The 13,574-nt window shown below is 32.6% G+C and overlaps 1 protein-coding gene across 1 annotated transcript in view; it reads left to right on the plus strand.

The window, feature by feature from the left end:
• LOC140439163 (membrane alanyl aminopeptidase-like) overlaps nucleotides 1-13,134 on the plus strand; it is a 29,119-nt gene extending 15,985 nt beyond the window's left edge. The window contains exons 12-15 of the mRNA XM_072528892.1: nucleotides 1,610-1,780; nucleotides 1,841-1,984; nucleotides 10,698-10,776; nucleotides 12,826-13,134. Coding sequence (XP_072384993.1) covers nucleotides 1,610-1,780; nucleotides 1,841-1,984; nucleotides 10,698-10,776; nucleotides 12,826-13,062 — 631 coding nt within the window. The 3' untranslated portion in view covers nucleotides 13,063-13,134. The remainder of the gene's footprint in view (nucleotides 1-1,609; nucleotides 1,781-1,840; nucleotides 1,985-10,697; nucleotides 10,777-12,825) is intronic.
• Nucleotides 13,135-13,574: the final 440 nt, after the last annotated feature.

Consider the following 13,574-nt stretch of genomic DNA (forward strand, 5'->3'; position numbering starts at 1 on the left):
ACAAAGTTGCAAATTACAAGAAAAACCTTAACCCTGAGAAACTTGTTGTTAATGTCTGTGACAACACTACAGCTATCCTGGTTAAGTCCCCTTAAGACTCTGACGGTCCTTGGGGCTCCGGAAAAAACGAATGAAGAAGAACGCTGTGGTTCTGGAGACAATCGGTTCCTGGTTACCAATGGGTTGAAGTAGGTGTTTGGTTAAACTACTTCTAATATTAAACGTTATCCTAATCGGGTGAAATCTACAAAAAATAACATTTAGAGAAACATCAAGGCACCCAAAGATGACTGTCAACACATACTCTTACATCGAATTACCACAATAAACAAACATTTTATTTCATCAGCTGACTGTCATCCTGTCTATTTATTGCGTCTGCGCATTTAAAGAATATCTAGTAAATTAGGCATGAAAGTTTTTATACCGAGTAGGTATACAAAAAAAAACAGAAAAAAACTGATTAGGTGTCCGATAAATTTACGATCTAGGCTCAAGGCCACATGATACATATGAGAAAACTCGGATTTTACACTTTTAATATTTCAAAAGACAATGAAAATATCAATAAAATGATGGGCCTATAAAACTAAATGATTTAATTGCTCACCTGGGTTTTAAATAATTATTTCAGTAGATTTGGAAGCCGGGTTTTAGATATTCATTTCTGCAGATTTGGAAGCCGGTTTTTCAATTAAGATTTTTTATCATTTGTTCCAATTTCTTCCTTGATGTTCGGGGAAAACATTAAATCCAATCCCAGATTTTCTACCCGATTTTAAGACAAAAAAAATGCCGGTTAAGGCTTGGAGAAATACACCTCTCTGTGTGAGTTGTTGGCCAAAACTGACCTTAGCCGAACGCCTCTTGACCTGTAGTTGTTACACTTGCGCATCGTCTCGTCTATTGCCCATAAACGTTTCATAAACGGGATTCTGAGGGGTTTTAGGATTTTAATAATAAATTATATTAATTAATTATATGTTAGCAGTTGTGACTGCTACAATTTAAATGAGGTTATGTGCTTAAAATATAAAAAAAATTACCGAAAATTGCAGGTTTTTTGAATTTAGAGCATATTTCAGTCTGAAAATGGCCAACATGACCCCACTATTGAAAAAAAAACGGAAAAAATAGATGAAAAATCGTTCTTAATTTATATGCAGTTAAGGTTATGTGCTAAAACATGGGAAAACACTCAAAAAATGGGTTGTTTTCAAATTTTGACTATGTTCCAGAGAAAAAATTGCAAATCTAACCCCGCCATTCAATAGAAGGGGAAAAATAATACACGAAAAAGAAATTAAGATAAATTAAGATTGCCAAAAACTACTTACATAACCTAAAATTTTTTTGAAAAATTCAAACATTTTTTCTGAGCTGAATTTTGAACAGACAAATTTGACAAATTAGTAGAATTGAAAAAAAGTATTTTTGGGAATTAAAATGTATGTTAATGATTTTTTTAGTTTTTTTAAAGCAAAGGATCACTGAGGCTACCTAGGGAGCTAAATACGTGCTCAGAGTTTTTAAAATATATATACAATCTTTTACTTATTGACACAAATAATACGTAGATAGACGTATTAATAAATTAATATTTTTGTAGACCAGAAAAGAACTTGCGTAGTACTGTATACTGTACAGCTCTGCAGACGAGTTCAGAAAGAGAAGATTGGGACTTTTTGCTTAGGGTTCATAACGAGGCCGACCTTGATTCGGAGCGCCCTCTTTTGCTCAAATCTTTAGCTTGTACACAAAATAAAGAGCTTCTAGAAGAGTAAGTAGTTATTTTATATTAATAATTTGGTTTTGGTTTTCTTAATTACGTATTTTGTAGATTGTTGTTGCTGACTATTGCTAACGATTCTCCGATTGCTCGAGAAGATTGTATAACAGTTTTGGAAAGTGTTGCTGATAATTCAAATGGAGCAGACCTAGCGTTTAATTTTGTAATTAATAATTACGATAATATTATTCAAAGGTAAGTGTCTAAATATTTTATCAAATGATTCGTCACCATTTTCTACTCCTTAAATGTGTAGAGAAGACTAAAAAATATTATATTTCTTTAGATTATTTAGATTCAATTATTGCAAAAAAAGGTTAAGATGGTTTGGTTTTGTTCAACGTCGCGACGTTAATCATCCAATACGAAGTTTGTAATTTGAAAGTTACTGCAAAAAGGTGTAAGAAATATATAATTATTAGATTAACTAGTCATTTACTAAAAATTTTGCTAAAAATAATGCACAAAAGAATTATAGAAAATTCGAAGAATATTTTGTTGATTATCAAAAAGGATTAGATAGAGTAGATTACGATATCTAATACGTATATTAAGCAGCATTTTCATTGATGTCAGAGATGATTTTAAGACGGTCACAAGAACGGCACAAGTCAGGAACAGCAGACAGCTGAGCGAACATGTAACCAAAGAATATAGACGTTTACTATATCGACACCTCCTACGTAAAGTATCGTAACCAACAAATTTCAGTTTTTCACTTTTTTTCATTTTCATACTTCTATACATGTAAACTAACGCCTGCGATAATTAAAATTTCAATATTTCTATTAGAATGCCTCCAGAATTAGAATGTAAAATGTCGTATGTTTACTTTCGTCCAAGTATACAATCGTATGTTCTACTACCGATATTATACGGTGGTGGTGTGGGAGGGGCACTCGGTCATTGCAGACACCAGTGTTCTTGAATAACAATACTATCAGTAACGGTCGACAGAGTAGTTGGTGAAGAGACAAGCTCCTCGCGTGGCAAATTAATTCTTGTTATTTCTACATTACTTCGTAAGTTAAATAATAGTAATAGAATTTAATACAAGACATGTCGTCTCGAGGACATAGAATTATTAATCTCGTAACAAAAGAAAACCAAAGTGATACAATACGCAAAAAAGAGACCGTTGAAAATTCAAATTATGGAGGCAATATTTTAGTTAAAACAACTCCTTTGATTGAAGAAACTAAAAAAAATGAAGGTATGTATTATTGTGTATTGATATTTTGTAGTAAAATTATTATTTTAATATAAACGTAATAATTTTTATATTTACCGACGAAAAATATCGTAAGTTATATTTACTATACTTTACGTTGTTTGCACTATAAAACAAAATATCTTAAGTTATATTTACTATACTTTACGTTGTTTGCACTATAAAAAAAATATCGTAAGTGTTAAGTAAGATATTTTACACCGGAAAATAATTAAAAATTATGTCGTATGTATATGATACGATATTTTACGTTGGCGTCTCATATTGTTTTTTTATCGTATCTACTACTTACCATAGATTACTTCGTTTGGTTATTTAAGTTACAATATTATACGTGCCAAAAAATCTTTAAATTTAACTTATTTCATTTTCTTTTTCCAGAATCGCCTCTGCCATCGGATGTAGACATGAGTGCAATAGAACAAATTATGGATTTTTTGTCAGATAGAGATGATGAAGATTACAATAAAGTTCCTCCTTCCCCGTTTTCTGGTAAATATTTATAAATAAAAATTAATAAACATATTATTTATAGGTACACAATAGTTTTTTAACAATGAATTATTTTTAGAATCAACTGAGAACCGGTCAGAGGAAGAGAACACACCCATTCCATCCCCAGAGTGCGCTGAAAGCCATTTAGACTACAATTGTGATAACAACTTTTGTCCTTGGTATGAAAATACCGACCTACTATCAACACCCCAAGCTAACACCCCGATGTCTTCATTGTCCGAGTCAACTCCGAAATGCTCTAGGAAACGCAAAAAGGTTTCTCGAAAGGATGTAGGTAACATTAGACATCGACATGTTGCATCTTGGATTGATAATACAAGAAAAAGACTAAAAAATACAGGTAAATCATATAAAAGTCGTGATGGTACAACCTTCTTCTTAAAGTGCCCTCTCCTCAATGGAGGTTGGCTACTACAATTTTAAAATCTTCTCTATCTTCAGCTGTTCTTATTAGCTGTTCAAAATTTAGCCCTGTCCATTGTCGGATGTTTCTGAGCCACGATAGTCTTTTCCTTCCTAGGCCTCTCTTTCCCTCGATTTTTCCTTTCACTATAAGTTGGGCATATTGGTACTTATTATTTCTCAGTATGTGGCCTAGGTATGATGTTTTTCTAACTTTTACTGTGTTAAAAAGTTCTCTTTCCTTGCCTATTCTATGCAGCACTTCTTCGTTTGAGGTATGCGATGTCCATGAAATTTTGAGCATTCTCCGGTAGATCCACATTTCAAAGGCCTCCAATTTATTTACGGTTGATGTTTTTAGGGTCCACGTTTCAACTGCATATAGAAGAGTCGACCAAACGTAGCATTTTGATAAACGTAGTCGAATTTCGAGTTTTATTCGAGAATCACAAAGCAGTTTGTTTATTTTTTCGAAAGATTTTCTGGCCTGTTCTATTCTCGATCTTATTTCTAGATCAGGATTTAGGCTGCTATCGATCCAACATCCCAGGTACTTAAATCTATTGACCTGTTCTAAAATGTGCCCATTTATTGTGCAAGGTTGAGGTACGTTTTGGTTTTTTCGGATTGACATCACTTTGGTTTTTTTAATGTTTATTTTCATACCAAATTGCTCACAGTTCGAGTTGGTCTTGTCGATGAGTCGTTGTAGACCTACGTCGGAATCCGCAATTAACACTGTATCATCGGCGTATCTGATACTGTTGATATTTACGCCATTCACCTTGACTCCATCCTTGGAATCCTCCAATGCTTCTTTAAATAGAAACTCGGAGTAAAGATTAAACAGCAGAGGCGACAGAACACATCCTTGTCTAACTCCCCTCCTAATTTCTACTTCTGCGGATGTGGAACCTTCGATCCTCACTCTGGCGTTTTGGTTCCAGTACAAGTTTTTTAAGAATTTGATGTCTTTTCCATCTAAACCGACTTCTTGCAAACGTTCTAATAGTAGGTCGTGTCTTACTCTATCAAATGCTTTTTCGAAGTCTAGATGGTACAACCAGATTAGCGAAATCATTAAAACCCATGTGTCCAGAAAATTGTAGACAAAAATGTACTTCAAAAATTAGTACCGATGAAAGGATTTCAATTTTCAATAAATTTTGGGATTTAGGTAACAGGGAAAAGCAATGGGGTTTTGTAGCTTATTTAGTGGTAAAATAAAAAAAAACGAAGGGTTTTTACTGATACAGTCTCAAGGCGCAATTTTACTCTCATTTATAAACTAAAAGTGAAGAGAGATAATAAGAACGAATTTATATCTGTTTGTAAAAAGACGTTTTTAAATACTTTCTCTATAAGAGAACAGTTTGTCTACACTGCTTTGGAAAAAGTAGACGTTACTAGCGGTTTGATACAAATAGACCAGCGAGGACGCCATCATAATCATCGTAAGGTGATAACCGAAGACGTTGTCAAAAGTGTTTGTGATCACATTAAGACCATTCAACCCGTAGAATCTCATTACACACGAAGTAGAAGTGATAATCTTTATTTGGATAGCGATTTGAATTTTCATCGCTTATTTGATTTATACAAGGAATGGTTTGACGAACAAGTATACTCTTCTATAGCTAATACTGAAAGGCAATATCGTGATATTGTTAACGAACATTTTAAATTGAGTTTTTACATTCCCAAAAAGGACCAATGTGATAAATGTCACATTTATAAAAATAAATCTAAACCAACATTGCTTGAAACACAAATTTATGAATCACATGTGCTTAGTAAAAATCTCGCACGTGAAAGAAAGTGCTGTGATAAAAACGACGCTAAAACCTCTAAGGGGACAATATTAACAGCTACATTCGATTTTCAGAAAATACTTAATGCTCCACACGGTAATTTGAGTATTCTTTATTATAAACGTAAACTATCAATATTTAACTTCACTGTTTTCAATGTCGGGGATAAAGAAGGTACTTGCTTCATGTGGCATGAAGGGCAGGGCAAAAGGGGCGCTAATGAAGTTTCTAGCTGTTTAATGAAGTTTATTTCAAAACATAAGGACTTAGGCACAAATGAATTTAGATTTTGGTCGGATAATTGTGTGGGCCAAAACCGCAATCGCATAGTTTATGCCATGTATTTGTATGCCGCATCGACTTTAAAAGTTACTATTCGTCACTGCTTTTTAGAAGTTGGACACACTCAGAATGAGGGCGATAGTGTCCACGCTTTGATAGAAAGATCCGCCAAAAACAAACTGATTTACACTCCACATGAGTGGTACTGTTTGGTACGTTGGGCCAAACAAGATGGTAAACCTTATTTAGTGGAAGAAATGCAACACACTGATTTCTCCAATTTCAAATTGTTGTTGAATGGAAATTGGATGAAAAGCAACAGTGGAGATAAAGTACAATGGAACAACATAAAAGAAGTTTTTGTGAAACCTGAAGATCCCAATAAATTATATTATAAGTATGATATGGCTAGCAATGATTACTTTTTTCTTTCGGTAACAAAAAGTACGAGGCGACAATGTTCAACAAATTCTTCTACATCAGTTGAACCCTTGTACCAAAGTACCCTTCCTATTGCTAAGGCCAAAAAAGATGATTTGATGAATATGTGTAATTCTCAAATTATCCCTAGCAGCTATCGCGGATTTTTTGCAGATCTCCCATCCGTGAATGTAAGCGATAATGATCACAATTCTGAATTTGATGAATGATTTTATTAAATTTATTTTTAACTATTTTAATTTTAAAGGGCTATTACTTAATAAGTATTATTTTTTGTGCCATTCAAAGTAAGTCTGTTAATTTTATGTTATCCATAAATATTAATAAGTGTTGATAATTTGTTACTAATAACTTTCAAAAATTATGAATAGTTACTGACTGCACAATTTCTCTTAAATGTTTAAAGTTATTAGAAAGTTATTATAGTTTATATTGTATTTTTATTTTTGTGTTACTAGAAGTTTGTGTGTTTTATTAAAATTTAAGTTATGTTGATGTATGGCAAATAACGGTTATTCTATCAATAAAATATGGTAGTGTGATTCTATCAATAATAATTTCATGCTTTTTTATTGCCTACTTTCCTAAAAATACCCCAGAAGATTTTTATTAAAATGAGGTTAATAAACTTACGACATGATTATTTAAAATTTTAACGAAGCAGAATATATCATCTACTACTTACAACAATTATTTACCATTTTTTACAAAGAAGAATGTAGTATCTATAACATACGATAAATAGTTTCATGTAGTGCCCAACGTAATTCATAGTAAGTGTGACATACTATAATTTACTTTTTATGTTGGTCAACGTAAAATATCGTTAGTGACTTTTCTCGAAAACAAGAAATAATGGTAATAAAAATACTACATAGGATTATTACCCACCTATTTCGTAATTAATATGCGAATTTTCAAATATATTGATTGTCTCCTCACTGAAAAATCATCAATAAACAATTAGCGAACCTTTAAACAGCTATTCTGTAAAGTTGACCAAATACACTTACGATACTCTACGTAGGAGGTGTCGATATTCTTTGATGTAACAAAGAGAGGTGCCAGACAGGGTTGCCACTTATCGCCCCTAATTTTTAATAACTATTCAAAAGAGACATTTCAAGCAGCCTTGGAAGACATCAATCAGGGCTTGCTGATAAATGAAGAACATCTGAATAATTTTAAATACAGAGGCGACTCAATAATCTTCACAAACAGTATCCAAGGTCTATAGACACTAGTCTGTATGAATATAATAACAAAAATAAAAGAAGAAAATATTAAAATACTGCCTTAACCTTAGGAATAAAAAAACTAAATTTATGATTGTTAGTAAAAAACATGCAACGCAACAACAATTATTAATCATTGTGCTGAAGCTATTTTCTTGTGGCATTTTAAATTAATTACTATTTAAATGGGAATAAGCCACAATTAAAGGTTAAAATACGTTTATTAACACACCAACAGATATTTAAATTTCAAATCAAATCACAATATTAATATTAAAAAGGGAATTATTAAATCCTTATACGATAGAGCCAAAATTACTTGTTCTAACGAAAATTCGTTCTTGGATGAAAAACATTTGTTAACATCTGTTTTATTAAAAAATGATTATCCTTTATCGTTTATAAATAAGGAATTTTCAACAATCGATCGAATAGAACAAAACAACTTAGAACTAGATCCTACAGCATATACAAGGAATAATACGAGGAAAATAACAATACCATACATAAAAGGATTATCGGAAAAGCTTAAAAGGATAGGAAATAAATTCAACATTTCAACAACATTCAAAACAACAAACACGTTGAGATCTATTTTGTCCAAAACCAAACCTAACAATGAACAAGAAAGGACAAAGAATCGCATTTATAAAATACCTTGTGAATGCGATCAGTTTTATTTAGGTGAAACATCAAGACCATTAAATGTTAGAATAAGTGAACATCAATCCTATATTAAAAATAGAGAATTTGATAGATCTCAAATATGTAAACACGCATGGGATAATGAACATAGGGTTCAATGGAATGATTCAAATATAGTCCTAAAAGAAACGGATGGTAAAAAGAGAAAAATCAAAGAAGCGGCTCTAATTATGCTAAATGAGACCAATTATGTCGCGAATTCCTCGGCAGAATGTAGTAGGATCTGGTTACCCATATTGAAAGAGAAAGTTATTAAAAGGAAAATACCAGTATTGGTAAGTCAGTAACATATAAAGAATACATCATTTATGTTTTTTAAATAACAAACGTATAAAATCGGAATTTGGTGTTTATTGAAGGTAAACTAAATGCACGATCAAATACTTACCATGTCGCGATAGTATTATGAGGTTTTTTCCTGGTTTTTCCCTCATAATTTACTGTGGAATCACTAACAGGAGAATTTTACTGTCATCATGGCATGTATTTGTCTTTTTAAAGACGAATTACATGTTATGATCTTTTCTGACGGATATTCTCAAGTTAAAGTTGATTTCATGTAATCGAATGAACTATCTTATAAGTAAAGTCGTCCCAGGAACGCAACTCAACAATATTGGCAATATCATTTTAAAGTCGTCTACTTTAAAATGTATAATGTATGTCTGAATTGTCACTATAGATGAGTCAGATAAAATTAAATTATTAGAAGAATTTTTCACTAAGTAACAAAAACAAAATTTGTTTAATTTACTAATGTTTGTATTTTGAGAACGATTTCCGAAGTGGAAATTGAAACTTCAATAAACGTATTTTAACCTTTAATTGTGGCTTATTCCCATTTAAATAGTAATTAAATTATTAATCAGTTCATAACCAATAGCATGGAGACAATGTTGCTAGGGTTGGTAAAGTGAAAAACCAAGCTATTTGGAGATACATGGAAAACGATCCATAGATTCTTCGATTGAAAATGCTGGAGCTTGGTTCTCAAAACGCCAAAGTCATAAAATGCTGTTTTTGGGAAAGTGTTTTGGAAGATTTTTATACAAAAAAATCTATAGTTATTACTAATATTTTTGAAACACTATTTTTTGTCCTTACATAAATTATGGAATATTTGGAATCAGTAAAACTGACCCGCATTTGTTTTTTTATTGCAAATATGATATTGGCCGTTTTGGAATATAAAAAAATACACCAAAATGTGACTTTGTTCTAATTAACGAATAATAACATTGCAATAATTTGAAGGGATTATAATAGTAGTAATTTGTTTCTAGGTGTTATGTTGTTTTCTTGGCAATACTTACAATATATCCTATATATTTTTGAAATAGAAAGATCGGGAGACAAATATTTTTTTACAGTTTTCCCTCGAGACTAGTGACTTTAAAACGAAGTAGACATCAATGCCAACATTTGCCTGTATAGAAATAAAATTGTTAAAAGCATAGAGACCAAAGTCTACATTGAACCTTTTTGCTGTAACTTATTGTTCATTAGAATAAGACATTGGCCAAAAGTAATGCAGTAAGTCTGTTGATACTCCATATAGACATCGGTCCCTATTTCACAGTATTGTTTGTTTAAAATCTAAGATAAAAATGTACATATGCCCAAACAGTCTAAAACTGACATTGTCTCTTTTAGAACCAAGCTCCTGATGGAGCTTACCAAGCTTCCTGTTTGAACCGCGTCGATTTTCACTGTACCGAGCTTTCGACATCCTCTCTGATGTCTTCTTTAAGTAGTACTACTTCTAGCAGTGCAGTGAGTAGTAAATATTGTAGAATCTGGGGGATCAGAAGACTGGACAAGGCCTTGGAAGGAGGGGACCTTAGCGATAAAGAATGGCAGGTTAGATAAGACTAGAGATGTTGGCTAGAAGTTGTATATATAAAATAATGTAAACAATACTTTAAAATTAGTACCAACAAAAACGTAAACACCACACAAGAAAAAACAGGCACACGAGTCGCCTGACTCGTCGCCTGACTCGTGTGCCTTCAACAGAAAATCAAGTTGAAAACGAAATGTGGTAACTGAAAAATTAAAAAGTGTCACCAGGAGATACAATAAAAAAGGAAGTTATGGGTTATAGCTCCCCAGAATTTTCCAGCTAGTGTTTATTTGGATGCGTCTTATTCCCACCTATCCTACTGTTCTCCAAATCCATAAGACGTTTCGTATTAGTACTCATCGACTCACAGTCTCAAATTGGCACGATAACACTACATTACAAGTATTACTAGTCCTTAGTAATTATTCTTTTTCTTTCTCAGGTACCAAGCTACGAATACTATTGCGCAAATCTTAGAAATAATCAGTGGCGCTATTACAACTAAAGAACAACTGGATAAGGTAATTAAATAAACGCTTTCTATCTTAATACTTAATTTAGACTTATTTAGACAGAATCTGTCTTAGCTATATGAGTCAAAAAATGAATATAATCTGGCCCGTTTTCGAAAACTAATATATGTCGTCAATTTGACTTGGCTAATGGCTTAAGCCAACCCAGCTTCACCTTTAAACTTACATGCCTTCCCATGTAGACACACGACGCTCATTTGTATATTGTCTCACTCATTTCACGCTTAGCGTTGCTTGTAAGTTTGACTTCCTCGTATATATTTTTTTGACTCAGCATAGCAAATTCTATGACCGAAGTTGCCACATCTACAAATTGGTGGCATTTTTAGTGTTTTTGTATAACCGCGTATTAGTCACATACATACCTAAATGCATTTCGGGATTTGTCGTAACACTTTAGAATCTTTGTCGATATAGTACAGGTCATAGGCAGTTTTTGGTTGAAATAATATGATCATAAATGGCAAGTTGGAAATTCTTTCGTCATGTCGGGAAACATTTTTCCCGACATCAAGAATAGTTTGACGCTAAATTGGTGATAAAGCCTTGGTTGACTATATTTGAAGTTATTAACCGATGCCTGTGTGCATTTTTTTCTCATTAAAAATATAGCTTATGCACATTTTCCTCAGTTTAACTAGAGTTGTTTTGCCTACTGTGCAAATTAAGCGATGTAAAATGGATGTCTCAGCCTGCCATGCACATGTGTATTTTTCTTCCTTCGGAATATGGTTTATGCATCTTTATTGTTCACTCAGTTTAAGCGTTCTACTATCCTGCTTCTTCAACAAGGTTCTTAAATTAGCAACATTAATTTTATTTGCTCACCTATATCCAAAAGCCCTTTGTAATATGTATAATGCTGTTATTTCTGCTAAGTGTATGCTTATTATTGTGTACGTATTGTGTATTAAAGTGTACGTTAAGTTTTGGATTAGATATTCTTCTTCTTCTTCAAGTGTCATCTCCGCGGCGGAGGTCGGCAATCATCATAGCTATTCGAACTTTTGAGACGGCTGCTCTGAAAAGTTCATTTGATGTACATCCGTACCACTCTCTCAGGTTGCGCAGCCATGACATTCTACGCCTCCCTATGCTTCTCTTTCCTTGGATCTTTCCCTGCATGATCAGTTGGAGCAAGGTGTATTTCTCTCCACGTGTAATATGTCCGAGATATTCCAATTTTTTTGTTTTTTTTTTGTTTTTTTGTTTAGATTAGATATTGCAAACTACATAAAGCGCTAAAATCGGCAACATTGCCTCGTACGAGGTAATTGTAATTCTCCGATTCCCTCCGACACCTTAGGCGTAGACTCCTAGACACAAAACGAGAAAACAAAGACCATTTAGTAACACATAATAACGCAAGAGATATGCATCTCCGTCCGTCGATTTTTGTTTTGCTTATGTATACCCGGTTCATTTCTTATAACATAAACTCGATAAAAATACACTGACCATTATAAGGCGGTGCATTTGTATCGGTTTTTAATAATGTGAACAATTTTGTGAATTAAAAATAAAAGCGCATTTCTTTGATAAGATCAAACAAAAAATATACATTATTGAAAATAAAAAATAATTCTTAATATAATAAGAAATAATTCTTTATGCCCTAAAGTTGACAGCGAGCAGTGTTGCCATTTTGCGATTCGCCATTTTTCGCCGATTTTTGCCAAAAGAGATTCTGTTCAAATTCTTTCTTACGCAAGAGCAAGACTGAACAAAATTTGGTAAAGGGCTTTCTTCTTATCGTGCCTATCCATTACGGATGTTGGACACTAACATGACTATTCTGACTTTGTTGACTGCTGCCCTGAAAAGTCCGGTAGTGGTTAAGTTAAACCATTTTCGCAGGTTATGCAGCCAGGATATTCTTCTTCGTCCTGGACCTCTTTTCCCATGCACTATACCTTGAATTATGGTAAAGGGCTAGTGTTTCCCAATAGTTTATGCTTAAAAGTATGTACCTAATTTTCCCGTTAGCGAAGCGCTATCTGTTGTTTACGTAACAATCTATTTAAATTTTTCTTTTAGTTCCGATCTTTCATCAATGGTGATCAATTGCCCAAAGACTATGTTAACGATGGTGAAAGAGCACTGGAAATTGCACAGAAAAACATAAACTGGTTGGAAAAGTACGAAAAGGATCTAATGGATCACTACTACCCACAACCAGACCAACCAAATCCCTCACCAATTTCGGGAGAAGGCGTTGCGATAGGTTCGAATGGTTTAATTATTGGATTGATATTATCATATTTATTAATTTAATTTTTAATTTAAATAATAATAAGTTAATTGAATAAAACATTTAGTAAGAAATAAATTAATTATATATGTTGATTGTTATAATTTACTTTCTCTATATTATCCAGAAAGACAAAAACGCAATTTGGTCAATGGAATGCTTATGAAGAATTTCGTATTATCGTTGTATAATAGTACAGACATTCAACATTTACTTTAACATTAACTATCGAATTCATTAGCAGAAATTTGAGAATGAGTCTTAATCATACTTAACTTTTGGACTTACATTTAAATAAAAGATCTATTCCCTGTGTTTCCTTTTTTAAATTAAATTAAAACAAAGAATTTTCTTTCAAGAAATATTACTTCTTTTAATTTTTTAATATCTTAATTAAAATATTGTTACAATCGTGGTTGAAAGTCTTTGTTGATTATATGGCAAACTAACCTTTCATTTCCAAGAATTCTCTACTGGCTCCTTTTCTTCTTACGACTGTGATATGGCTGGATCAAACTCCTATCTCATAGGGACC

The sequence above is a fragment of the Diabrotica undecimpunctata genome, chromosome 4 (assembly GCF_040954645.1).
Source record: "Diabrotica undecimpunctata isolate CICGRU chromosome 4, icDiaUnde3, whole genome shotgun sequence".
Taxonomy (NCBI): domain Eukaryota; kingdom Metazoa; phylum Arthropoda; class Insecta; order Coleoptera; family Chrysomelidae; genus Diabrotica; species Diabrotica undecimpunctata.